The sequence below is a fragment of the Lissotriton vulgaris genome, chromosome 2_1 (genome assembly GCF_964263255.1).
Source record: "Lissotriton vulgaris chromosome 2_1, aLisVul1.2, whole genome shotgun sequence".
In the NCBI taxonomy this organism is placed as follows: domain Eukaryota; kingdom Metazoa; phylum Chordata; class Amphibia; order Caudata; family Salamandridae; genus Lissotriton; species Lissotriton vulgaris.
In genome coordinates this window covers 1,857,344,671-1,857,358,813 of record NC_141687.1, presented here as the reverse complement: position 1 = coordinate 1,857,358,813, position 14,143 = coordinate 1,857,344,671, and the positions used below count along the sequence as shown (strand labels likewise).

The window sequence follows — 14,143 nt, the reverse complement described above, 5'->3', positions numbered from 1 at the left end:
GAGGGGGGATATTCTCAAGAACGTGCGGTAAACATCGGCAAAATTGGTTAACGCAATTTCACATATCGCCGTCTTTCGCGGGAAAATAACTCTGTGTCAACGTCACATTCTCAACACGGCGGTAACATGAGATAGTGTCCCGATAATGCGTCAAATGTCCGCAAAAACATTACAACATTACCGGGACTGCGATAAAAATCAAAAAACCCTAACGCAAAAACATGGCGATGGGCCCAACCGCGATGACTAAATCCGCGATAAGCTGTGCCAGGCCTGCAATTCACACACGTCAGGCTGGAAAAATCACTATAAAAGCAGAAAAAAACACAAACAAAAACAAAACAACTGCGAAGCACAATGGAGGTAGCCGGAGTAGGAACAGAGGGCGATCAAAACCTCACAAGCCCCACGGAGGACCAGGCCGGGACCTGGGGGTCAGGGAAGGTCAAGGACAAGAAGAAGAGGAAGAAGCGGTTCAGTACGCAGGAAAACAGGATCCTGATAACGGAGAAGATAAAATACCATCAACAACTATTTGTCACCTCCAATGTGTCATTGGCGACAAAAAATAGAATATGGCAGTCCATCGTGGCCAAGGTGAATACAATCGGAGTGCTGAGGAGGACAATGGAAGAGTTCAAGAGGCGCTGGAATGATGTGAAGTGCAAAAACAAGCAGAAACTTGGCAACAACCAGAAGGCATTAATGCCGACTGGAGGTAGGAGTCCAGAGCCACAGGAGGAGCTGGACGAGATGGAGGAAATGGTGGCCACAGTCATCAGTGTGGAGATGGTGGCAGCAGTTGGAGGATCGGACACTGCTCGACAGGAGCCGACACAACAGCACAAGGGTAACGGCCAGGGACTGGGGAAACAGGGAGAGATGGGCACAATGGCACACATGCACAATTAAACATAACACAGTGCACACCCACAATGACTCTGGAGCATGTCCCTGATCCCCTTGGCATGCTGCAGCACACCAAGAAACTGCAAGTAGGCCCCCGTCGACTATGTGCCCGGAGGGACCCCTCCCCACACATCACTAATCTCACAACAAACCCATGCACATGTGCTGAACCCAGCAAAGCTGCTGGTCCGTGACCCACACTGACAATGAAAGTGAAACTGCATGATGACTAGCATGGCTGCAGTCCAATTATCATGACATGGTGCACGCCACAACACTGAGGTGGCTGAGTGTGGACATGTTCACAACAGAACAGAGGACACAACTGCTGCCGCTTGTGTGTAGAAACTGGCCAATCATATTTGGCATAGTAGGGACATGTGAAATGATGATGTACAAGTACAAACACACATCCGTGATGTTGTCGAAATGTCCACTGTCCCTCATCAAATAGGCAGCTCCTCCCAAACAGTCACAATGTACATTGTCATGCAGTCTGTATGTAAACTTGTACAATGTGTCAACATACATGTGAACACAATGTAAGACTGCATCTCTCCTTCACATTGCAGAGGGAGAATCAACACCTCTGCAGAGCAGACCCAACAACTCTTCACTGATGATGAAGAGGACCTCCCCACCTTCGTCACCAACACTCTCCAAGAGCTCATGGACAGCATCGGCACCCGACCACCAGGAGCAGGGTAGCCCAGCTGCATCCAGGAGATCTCACCCCTGCACAGACCACACAGCAGGAAGCACCAACATTTCCATGGCTGTCTCCCAAGACCCACACGAACAACACATGGCCTTCTAACAACATGTGTTAGGGTGCCAGGAGAAGACGGCTGATCAGGTCTGGGTGGGGTTCGACCTCATGGCAGTTACAGTCCCTAACGGACACCCACAGTCCGCTCCATGCTCTCCAACGATCCATGGATGACATTGCTGGAGTCCTGACTCTGAGACAAGGACAACTGTCTAGTCAGAGTGGCTCCAGCTGTGTCATCCAGGAGTTAGGACACATGCGGAAGACCATATAGAACATGGAGCGGGTGAAGGCGGAAAGAATGGCTTCCACGGCTGCACACTAGCGTGATGTAGCTGAGATCTACCATGCCCTGCAGATCCTCATCTTGGCATTGCTGCAGTATCAAGCTGATTCAAACGTGATGCTTACAGGTATGAGAAATCCTGAATCATGAGACCGTAACAGAAGTTCATGTGCCGTAACCTTCCTTTTCTTTCCTATGAAGGTTACAACCACACGGACTTCTGTTACAGTCTTTTTGAGGAGGATTTGTCTTTCCTGTAAGCATTCCGGTTTGTCCAAGTGCAATACACTGTACCAGATTAGGTTTGTGATTATACAGACGCTTGACAATTGTCACCATTTGTCCTACAGGTTTCTGAATACTGACTTCCGGAGTATGGAATTGTATTGGGGAGTTCCCGCAGCATATGCAGTTACTTGAATCCACACGTTGCCCTGATGAAGTTCCCTGTTGGGCGTTGGCTTGTGCTTTTCGTATTGTTTATTTGTGTATTTGTAATAAAGGACTGTTTTTGCACTACTGTTGACTGCTGGAATTCATGACCATGCACACCCACATTTCAGTTACTACAGTCTTGGATCTGGGGCACAGAGGCGTCTGGCAACCACTGGCGTTGGGGTTGGTTGCGCAGGAACACTACGAATTGGAACTGTTGTGTGGTGTGGATACAGGGGCCCGCCGTTGCTATTGTGGACATGCATCTAAGACGTGTGAAGAAGTTTGATAGGGCTGGCCGTGAGACTCATCCGACTATGGCAGTTGTTGGTTGGCAGGTACCAGGGGCCAATAGGTGCAGCACAGCCAGCAACTTTGTCTGCAGAGGGATGTTGGTTGTCCACTGTGTTGGTACCATCAGCCTGTGGGCAATGTGGGGATGCGGAGGATGGTTGTCCTTTTGTGCCTGTAGTGGGCAATGACTTCCTCTTGAGTTGAGTCTCTGAGGCTGGTTCTTGTTAGGAACGTCCGCTGTCCTGTTCTGCGCTGCCTCAGTGGTAGTCTGGGGGGGGGGGGGGGGGTGTGATCTGGAGGGTCATGGGGTGGTGGCGGTGGGTGTTGTGGACCTCTTGGGTCTCCGAACTGCATGATCAGTGTCTCCATGACTTGTGTTGGTCTACAGATGTGGCTCTGGGCTGGGCTCCCTTTCATACTACAGGTAGTCGTCCTGCTTTACACCAGTAAAAGGCAGGTGTTTAATCCCTCCTGCTAATGCGCCTTATCGCCGGTTTTTGGATCGCATCACAGATCTGGCTGGTTGTTGAGGTTTTTGCACGGGAACTCCTACTTTGCATTTCATTTAATTTGATTAGCATTAGTTGTCGCTCTCATCCGTGGCGATGTTTTTTGCTGAAGCTATCACTGGAAAACTGGCGATATTGGCAGTTTGCACCAGCTTGAGAATGGGGCAATAATTCTTTCTTCATTTTTGCTGCGCTAAAGTGCCGATAACTCAGCGATAAGTCTTCGAGAATATGCCCAAAAGCGTTTTAATTATTATACTTAATATTTGCAGCATGATTTACATAGCATATATTTATAAGGGCTCGGCTCCAACAAGGCCTATTAGAGCCAAGCCAGACCCCTTGGCTCGGCTCTACCTGCTCATTTGTTGGTTCGCCCACATCTACTACGCAGCTGCATTAATAACAGGCACTACAAAACGCTAGGCCATGGTTTTACGCGCAACCCTGCACTGGAAAACAGGGACATAACACAGGCCTCTGCAGCCCCTGAAGAGCAAGGGCCTCCAACCCTTTAAGGGGCCGGCTAACCTTTACGAGGTCCCTATTCAGCCAAGGACCTTTGTATATTCTGTAGGGGGACCCATTATTTTTGCGTTACGTCACTGCTGGTACAACAGCGCAGCAGTGCCATGCGAGTGGTCTAGGCCACTGCGCTATTTTCATTGTGCGTAAACTCAGAGGAAAGTTTGGCGCTAAATGAATATGTGCACGTTAGTTTAGTGCCAAACAGCGGCAGAAAAGACAGAGTGAGACTTGTGTCTCAATATCACGGTGTAAGCAACAGAGGTTTCTTTTATGCACTCAGCTTGTCTTAAAATGGCTGCTGGCAACGATGGGCTCATTGGCAGCTGCTGCTGACGTACACAGGACGGAAAATATCATTTTTAATGCAAGCGGCAGTGCTTCAGAGAATTCTGCTTTCTGCGTTGTCGGGGGGGAGGTTGTAAGTGAGCAGAGGGTGCTGAGGCCTGGGACCGGGAGCATCTTCACTTTATTTCACAATTCCCACTACCTTGGCAAGCATTCTAAGCCCCTGCATTCCATCACTGCCGACGCAGTTCTCTGGCAGACCCCCAACCCCCCAGGACAGCACAAAAAGCACTTAAAATTGGGGGCCCGAGTACACATGGCATCAACATTTGTAGAACAGCAAAATGCACTTATAAAGTACAGATCCCTGCGTGATTCAGGATAATGGAAATTATTTTTTGCTTCTTTTTCCAATATCCAGACAATGTCCTCCATGTTCGGGAGACCTCGGGGCGCGAATGCCATCTCCGCTACCAACGAACGGAACCAGCACGCCCATATCCCAGAATGCAACATCGCACTGCTGGGACTACGAGGATCTGGCAAGTCAGGTGAGAGAGTGCCTGTTCTAGAATAATCACCTGCAACTTTGTTATGGTCCAGAGAAATGCCAGAGGTCGGTATGGGATAGCGATGCCAAACAAAAGAGTATTGGGAGGTAGAAGTACTTTAAGAGAATTTCATTGGAAATTGGAAATGTATGTGGAGAAGTGTGGCTCACTGGTTAGAGGAGGCAGACCTGGAAGCAGACGTCAGCCCGGGACCAGGGTTCAATTCCCGGCTCGGTGGGGTCTTGAGTCCTAAAATGTCCATGGACTTGACAATTCTCACTCCGGTGCCTACTCGATTCACAGGTTCACACTCTGCGACTCTGGGCAATAGCTTGCTTAATCTCCACAATGGCCCTTCGGGGCGGGATGCCTGGCTTTCACCTTGCGGATACCCTGCCGGGGATATCTCACAGGGGAATACCAGGACGGGTTCCCTAAGCAAGCGCTTAGAAACCGCTCGGTGATTTGCGCTATATAAATTCCTGTACATTTACATATTCAGACTCTTCCTAGGTGGATTATCCAAAGCATGGCAGAAATGTGTATGGTATTATATTTCAATAGTTATATAGCACTTACTACCCCTATTTGTGGCCCTGAAGCGCTTGCCTATATGGGTAGCACACTACACTATGTAGGATGTGTAGTTGGAAGGGCACTGTCTTTAATTTGATCTTGTTTGAGAAGAATTTCCATGTTATGCGTGTTGACTGTCGTGGTGCGGTTATTGTGTTAGGCGGCATAGTGCTTAGAAGTAAGCTGGCAGCTTTGATCAGCTCTGCAGGTCCACGTATCGTATTTCTTATTTTCATTTCCCACTTGGCTTGTTACTGCACTGGGTTGTTCATTCTGGGATTTTTTTAAAAGTTTTTTTTAAAGTTTATGGTCCAGAGCAGGCGTAGGTTAGAAGAAGACATGGATCAGAGATCTGCTGGGATGGGCTTTGTTACTATCATCCCATATCTTGAGTTGGAGTTGGCCTAAGGCAGTGGTCTTCAAACTTTTTAACGCCGCGCCCCTCCAGTGAACAAATCTAATTGATCAGGCCCCCCTGCCTCAGAATGTTTCACAATTATTCCATTAAATTGGCACTGTTTAAATATGTCTCATTTTATTTAAACAGGAGACATATTTAAACATTCCAGTTAAATCCTCTTAGTGTTTTAAAAAATGCAACCAAATACATGATTGCCAAACATACTATTGTGGTCAGGCAGGCCTTACTATGTGTACAAATACCTACAGTCTGATTAATAGAAATGGGGGTGGGGTGTAGAAGAATACTTGGAGTCCCTTTCCTTCTGACACCTTCTCCCAGCCTGATATACATGAAAAAAACTGTTAGTGATGGCACATTACAGAGAGGCTACAGCTGCTCGTGTTCTTCCATGCTTAAAACAAAGCACTGCTGTGAGCATAATGCTTCTTTTGGGCACAGCCTGGCGCCCCCCCCTGGGATCACTCGAGGCCCCCCTAGGGGGGCCCGCCCCCAGTTTGAAGACCTCTGGCCTAAGGGCTAGGGCGCTCGACCTCGGACCTGGGGAACCCGGTTCGAGTCTTGGTAATGTCGCTAAACCTCCTGTGATTCTGGGCAAATCACTTAATCTCCCCGTGCATAACAAAACGAATGTGTGTCCTTGTGTAATGTAACTGGTGCTATGTAAAGTGCTCTGATACCCGGTTCAGTGCGGGTCTAGTTCGCACTATATAAAACTCTGCAAAAAAAAATAAAAAAATATCTGATTGCCACTGAAAGATGTTAAAAAGCAAGTATAACATGTAACTAGTTGGGACCTGCAATGGTGAACTAAGTTAAAGTCCTCCGTTGGTCAATGGCATGTGACAGATCTCTTCAGTTATTCCATGTCTGTTAAGTTTGTGATGGGTGGTTTGTTGCTGTGGACTAGTACAGTATTGGGTGATGGACATGAACCATAGCAGTTTTGTCTTATGCGGGTAGGAGAGTGTCAAGCAGTACACAGAAATTATTATGCTGTCTGTATGAACTGCTTTTGACTGCCCAACTGCTGAGTATTATGTTAGTGGGGTGTGTTATATTTTATATAATGTGGTGCTTTGAATTCCATATATATAGCACATACTACCCCTGAAGAGGTATTGTAACCAGTAACAGCCCATCCCCTGCCAAAGTGGTGGGCGAGCCTGAGGAGGGAGGTGGGAACAAGGGAGGAGGGATGTGGGGAGGTTTCGGTGACAAAAATAAATTAATAAGATAAACTTACCTTAATTCCGCTGCCATCTCCCACTGCATCGGGCTCTTCCTGCTTCTGGCCCTAGGCACAGGCTCCCAGCCAGCCCTGCGGCCCAGCCTGAAGCTGCTTTCACATGAGAGCAGCTTCAGGATTGGCCTTAGCACCGGCAACTTGCACTCCCAGGCAGACTGGCAACCTATGCCTGCTCTCTTCTGCCCCAGCAAAGCAGCCTTAGATGGCCGTCCAAACCCTCATGCACAGTGAAGAGAGTACCCATCACTCCCCCACCAGCAGTGTCATCCCCTGGACCCGCCCCAAGACTTGTCAGAGTTCCATGGACCTGGGGGCATGTCCATGGAATTAAAATAAAACAACAATAAAACAGGGATATAACCTGTTTTATTCTCGTTTTTTTTGCTGGTGGTGGCAGGGGGGTGGTGCTCCTCTGCTCAAATGGAGCGGCTGCCGCTGATTGTAGCACTTTACGCCAGGCAGCACATGGCTTCCTAACACAGGGTTAGTAGGGTTGTTTTTTCGGCCTGTTGGTTATTGGGATTAGTCTTCAGTTTCTATGTGTTAGATTAAATTGATAAGAGTTAGGTGTGATCTTTAGTAGAAGAAGGAAATATGTGAATTAATTAATTGGTTGGTGGTATTGATAGATGAGCTACAGGCGATCAGGTATTGTTAGGTTGCAGGGGTGAGGTTTTAAATGAGAGGTTGTGAGCTTTAAAATGAGGTATGGGAAAGTTGTAGAGATACAATAATAGTCATTAAAGCACACATGCATGTGCTTGTAGAGAGAAAGCAGGCAACAGTTTAAGGTTTTAAGCCAAAGTCAGTTTCCATTCTTTTTAGGTCGAGCCTGGGCCGCGCACGCGCTGCTCTGCGACATGCTGAATTGGAGTATGGAATAGAAGCCCCGCCCACTCTCCGCCCATATTTGTCATTGGCTTGTGTCATTGTCCTTCGTAAATGCTTGCTACTAATTCGTCAATAGGCTTGTTAGTCCCTCTTTAGTACCAGCTTGACTTCATTTGTAACCTCCCATGAGGACTTGCCCTTTTACTTCGGTTGTTACACTGAACGTCTTTTTTAGTCTGTAAGCACTATTTTCTTTAAAGAGTTTCTCTTGCTGCAGGCACGACATGCTTTCCCACAACATTCAGCGTGCCATGCACGCTTTCACTTTCAGAGCACTCCGGGACAATGGCGGCCGCTACTTTGAATAGGTCTCGCATTTACAAGAGTTTGAGCTATCAGCATTGTAAATGACAATGCCGTTAATTCATGTGCTAATTAGAAAAACAAATAAATAAAAGACATTGTCAGTTACAATGCCAAAAGGAAATCACTTCACATTAGGGCCTATTTCAACGTGGATTACTCGGCTAAAACAGTTTCCATTGTTTTAATGCTGAAAATGAATGATTAGGAGTAAAATAAAGTGCCGCAAAAATGCCGCTAAATTTCCATATTTTTGCCACTAAATTTCCATATGTGTGCCGCTAAATTTGCTAATTCATGCCGCTGTATCCTGGGGGGTCTGATTAGGGTGAGATGAAGGATAAGCAGGGATTTGTCATCTGACCAGTTGTACTTCCCTATCTCTGACAGACCCAAGACCACACTGAGTAGCTTTATTGCTCTTGAGATAACTTGTTATAAGGGTCACTGGAATTATACAGCAGGCGAGGTCCAAATTATGTGGCATGGGTGAGTAAATTATGCGACAAGAAAAGCTGAATTCTGCGGCAATATGCAGCATATTTTGTAATGGCATTACTTCATTATTTTGTCATTTTAGGTCTCGCCTGTCGATGCGCATGCGCATCGAGCAAGCGAGAGTATTGGGACTTATCCACTCTTTATCCACACTGCAAGGAATTGTGGCGATTCCTTGCAGTGCCCGTGACTTTTAAGCTCAATGCGCATGCGCATTGAGCTTAAAAGCGCGTGCACGTCCGTCTTTGTTTACCCGCTCCGCCCCCTCCCCTTCCCGCCGTCTCGCATTTCCCCTGCCGCATCAAAGGCTTTCACGGCCGGCCGGTCATGCTTTCAGTTTCACGACCGGCCAGCCGTGTCAATTACATTCAGTTTGTCAACTCAGTTAGCCCGTGATCACTCGAGGTGCTGAATTTTTCCATAAGGAAACTCCAGGCTTCATGAAACCAAGAACTCCGAGAAGTCTCTGCAAGGCTCCCAACATTAGGCATTCCATCGTCCCAGCTATAACTAAGATCTCATATGTCCTCTTCAAGAAAGAACTTAAAACCCTGCTCTTCCAAAGCCACTTCTAGGGATGAGCAGATTCGTACAGATCTTACACACGGGGTCATTTGTTGAACTCTTACATTTAGGATATGTAATAAAAGACTGACATTGATTGCCCGCCGAGTAGCTCTTAATTCAGGCAGGTCTCTAAATAGACTAATAGGCACCAATTCACCCTGGAGCTGACTTACCGCCTTTTTAACCCTCTGTAATGTGTATTCTACCATCTTAGTATACATGACGACACGCTATTATGTAAAGCACCCTGCTACCCCTGTGAGTCTGGCTCCTGCTATACAAAAACGTCAAACATTAAATACATACATTCAAAGGGGTCGATTGTATGTGCTCCATTAAATGAACTTTGCGAGCACCCCAGGCAGGAGGGTCAGGTGTTCCTGTGTTTACCCGCTCCGCCCCCTCCCCTTCCCGCCGTCTCGCATTTCCCCTGCCGCATCAAAGGCTTTCACGGCCGGCCGGCCATGCTTTCAGTTTCACGACCGGCCGGCCGTGTCAATTACATTCAGTTTGTCAACTCAGTTAGCCCGTGATCACTCGAGGTGCTGAATTTTTCCATAAGGAAACTCCAGGCTTCATGAAACCAAGAACTCCGAGAAGTCTCTGCAAGGCTCCCAACATTAGGCATTCCATCGTCCCAGCTATAACTAAGATCTCATATGTCCTCTTCAAGAAAGAACTTAAAACCCTGCTCTTCCAAAGCCACTTCTAGGGATGAGCAGATTCGTACAGATCTTACACACGGGGTCATTTGTTGAACTCTTACATTTAGGATATGTAATAAAAGACTGACATTGATTGCCCGCCGAGTAGCTCTTAATTCAGGCAGGTCTCTAAATAGACTAATAGGCACCAATTCACCCTGGAGCTGACTTACCGCCTTTTTAACCCTCTGTAATGTGTATTCTACCATCTTAGTATACATGACGACACGCTATTATGTAAAGCACTCTGCTACACATACGGACAGGGTCTTTTTTCCAAGCACTCCGATAGAGAAACTAGACCTGTTCGCAAAATAGGCTTTGGGACCTTTCCAGGTGTATGAAGCTCTTTATAAATGTAACTATTTTATTGTAATTGCATTTCTATAGCGCCTACTAATCCCGATGAGGCGCTGGTGCGCTTTACTGCGGTTTAGCACACCACTCCGGATCCCAAGGTGAGTGATTACTCCAGTACGTATTACAGTGCAGTCCTCTATACCTCCGTGTTTGTAATGTCTCGATGGGCACATGAACATGTGTTACGTTTTGAACGCCTGTGTTTAATACCTTTTAAAATAGCTTTAAACACAAGCAGAAAGAATAGTAAAACTAAGGCCTGTTATTGGTCTTATTAACTCGTAAGGAATCAAAAGCACAAAAGTGTATTTTACATATAACCCAAATGAAAAATACGAAGACAAAAAATAGAGAAGAAAACCAGACGCAAGTGAATTTTTGATGAAGAAAAAACACTTTGTTGTTGGAGGTATTTACAGGAGATGTCTCTTTCTGTGGAACACTTCTTTCCACATTCAAAAAAAGTGATGCATCACGAGGACGGGGTACAGCAGAATAACATCATCATCATGTTCTTTATTTCGGTAAAATACCATAAAAGAGGGAAATAATATATACAATAATTATAAAAATAGTAATATGTTAAAAGAACTAAAAACATACATCTAGATCATGGGTACTCACAAACTTTCTCTCGGGGGCCAAATTTACAGTGTGGTTTGTCCCCGAGGGCCGCACCAGGGGGGGCTAGAGCAGAAAAAAAAACTGTGACCATGAGGTTGATCACAGGTCCCTGCAGCGGACTCCTTCGTCCACTGAGCCACCAGACCCGGCATACACATCTCTCTCTCTCTCTCTCTCTCTCTCTCTCTCTCTCTCTCTCTCTCTCTCTGTCTCTCTCTGTCTCTCTCTCTCTCTCTCTCAACCCCTCACCCACCCTCAACCCCTCCCCCTCAACCCCTCACCCTCACTCACCCTCAACCCCTCACCCTCACTCACCCTCAACCCCTCACCCTCACTCACCCTCAACCCCTCACCCTCAACCCCTCACCCTCAACCCCTCACCCTCAACCCCTCACCCTCACTCACTCACCCTCAACCCCTCACTCACCCTCACTCACCCTCACTCTCACTCACCCTCACTCACCCTCACTCACCCTCCCTCACTCACCCTCACTCACCCTCACTCACCCTCAACCCCTCACTCACCCTCACTCATCCTCACTCACCCTCAACCCCTCACCCTCACCCACCCTCAACCCCTCACCCTAACTCACACTCACCCTCACTCACCCTCACCCTCACTCACCCTCACTCTCACTCACCCTCAACCCCTCACTCACCCTCAACCCCTCACTCACCCTCACTCACCCTCACTCACCCTCACCCACCCTCACCCTCACTCACCCTCAACCCCTCACCCTCACACAGTGCAATAGGTCTCGGAGCATTTGAGTTAGAGCTTTTAGAATTCTTTGTGGCTTTTTTTATTTGTAATTCTTTAGCATTGGCTACAGGAAACAAAAATGCTAAAGATTTACAAAAAAAAACCATAAACAATTCTAAAAGCACTAACTCTAATGCTGCGAGACCTATTGCATTTCCAATGCTTGTTTAAATTTATCACTGTCTGGGGATTAGTTGAACCTCACTAGTACCAGTTTAGCATCCAAATATATCAATAAACTACAGAAAGGTACCAGTCAACCATTTCAAAGGACTTTCCACTGCGCAGCAACACATGTCACTGCCTTTTTAGTAACTGTTGAACCATTTGAGCTAAAAACAAAAATGTGTTTTGTTATAATCTGCAGATTATGCAGCAGATGATAGATTATGTGGCAAATTCGTTACATCTACAATTATGCGAAAATCGCAGCAGCTGCACAATTCCTGTTGGCCTGCTACCAATTTACTTTATTGTGTATAAATGGTGATATTGTGTCCAATATATTATAAAGCACTTGCCATCTTTTCCCCCGTTATGTATGACATTTTCAACCAGCCTTAACTTTTAAGCCAACAGCACTTCACATACGGTGATTGCTGAGAATCTACTTTCAAAGTTGGAAACAAAACTACATGTCCCAGAATGCAGCTTAGTCCGGGGTTTTAGGGCTAAAACTGTAACACATGAAACTGGGCCTCTTGGCAGCTAAACTCAATTTACTGTTGTATCAGCAGAGCACAAGTTTGCCTGTGTTTGCTTTCGCCTCTGATTTCCATCCATCTGGATTTTACATTTTGCATTGGAATGCCTAGTGATTTAGTAGATGGTGCCGTTTCCTGGATGTCTCACCAGACAGTCTAGGTTCTGTAGGCAATGAAGGAAGCTGGAGCGAGGCTCTTCGAGCACTTACTGTGGGACCTATACATTGTCTTGGAAACTGCAGCCAGCCAACAAACAGCATCTGGGATGCCATTCACCAGACTTGTCTCAACTGATGAAAGCTGTTGGAATGTGTTGACATCCTTTGTCACTTGTAATAACTTATTAAAAGTGACTAGGTGCATCGTTTAATTATTAGAACCATGTTTTGATATGGGAAATGCCTGTAATATGAACATAAAGCTGCATATAATGTCCTCCTAGATATTATAATACACTTAAAGGATGATTTAAGTTTCTGCTTATCAGGAATTTCTGTGTCCAAAATGCATCTACCAGTTTGGCGGATGCACTGCTGGCAGAGCTGCATGCCAGGCTGGCACCAGGTTTTTTTGTTTTTCCTAAACGCACAGGGAGTTTTTCCCCGGAATGTGGGGACCATTGTTTGTTTTCGCTGCCTCTTGCTGTCATGCTTCGCGTGGCGAACCTGGGCATGGACAATATGCATCTGGAGGGCTGTCCAAATAAGGCTGACCTTTGGATATCTGAAGGCGGGCACCCTGTGACGGATGGATTGCTAGCTTTGATTGACTGTTCCAGCTGCAGCAAATCAGCAGCTCACCCTACTCTCAAAGGGGCTTGGGAACCACAATGTGGTGGGGTGGGAGAGACGTCAATTTACAGCTGTCCAACCATCCTTCCAGACCCTGAATTACCACTAAGAGATGATCAATTTATACCGGATATCACAGTCAAACGTGCTGACACCCTCCCTAGTAACGGTTAATCCTACAGCACTCAATGATCTACGTAAAGGGGATTGAAATATGATATTGATACAATTATAAGTGGTCAACTATTAATAGGGTTATAAGTGACAGGAATGCAATACCAACCCACTGGAAGATGAACAAACTACAAGGTATCAGCCAGATCCAACAGAAACATCTTCTTCCTAATTCCTTACTTTCTCTCTATATTCCCAGTGTTCTTCCGTCACAAATTATCTGCCTTCTGGCTGTACTTACCCCAGGATCCAAACTGCTTGATGACCTAGCAATAATCTTCATAGCTCAAAACCTAACTCTTCCCCGTGTTGTGTCAAGTTTCCAACCTTGTGTCAAGGTTCCAACCTCCTGCGGTGGGTCCATTTACTGGACAGTGGCATCACGATTGCCTTAACCATATGCACCTAAGTATGTCATTGTTTTTTAGAAAAAACCTTCGACATTCTCTACCTGTAGGACCACCATCATCAACAGTAGTTGCCACAGATGTCGGGTGAAGTCAAATCATCAGATGCACAGGAGATACATAAGAACTTGGATGAGGAAGAATTGGACCCAGAATAATGGAAATGCAGTCTGCAAAACTCTGTGTTAAAATTAAACAAAGACTACCTGACTTGAACCTTGTGATGGAGGACAAAGTGTATTTTGGGATACCTAGGTAACTGTTCTTCATAATATCAAAGGGAATCCTGGACCTCTCTATTTCTCCATCTCTGTCTCTCTCTCGCTCTCCTGTTTTACATCAGTGGTTACTGTTCTGTCTTTTATTATTGCCACATAATGGGAATAACTGACACAGACATAGCAGACTAGACAGAGGGTCCCCAGATCCAACTACCAAACCAAGAATGCATTTATTTGTGGGGTGTCACACCCCAAACAAGCTCCTTGAATCTATTCCCCTTACCTTAGAGCATCCAAACGAAGAAGTACAACACACGTCTAAGG

At 46.2% G+C, this 14,143-nt stretch overlaps 1 protein-coding gene across 1 annotated transcript in view; it reads left to right on the top strand.

The window, feature by feature from the left end:
• Positions 1-14,143, top strand: part of RASL12 (RAS like family 12) — a 238,478-nt gene that overhangs the window by 61,906 nt on the left and 162,429 nt on the right. Inside the window, exon 2 of the mRNA XM_086958040.1 lies at positions 4,437-4,566. Coding sequence (XP_086814166.1) covers positions 4,440-4,566 — 127 coding nt within the window. The 5' untranslated portion in view covers positions 4,437-4,439. The remainder of the gene's footprint in view (positions 1-4,436; positions 4,567-14,143) is intronic.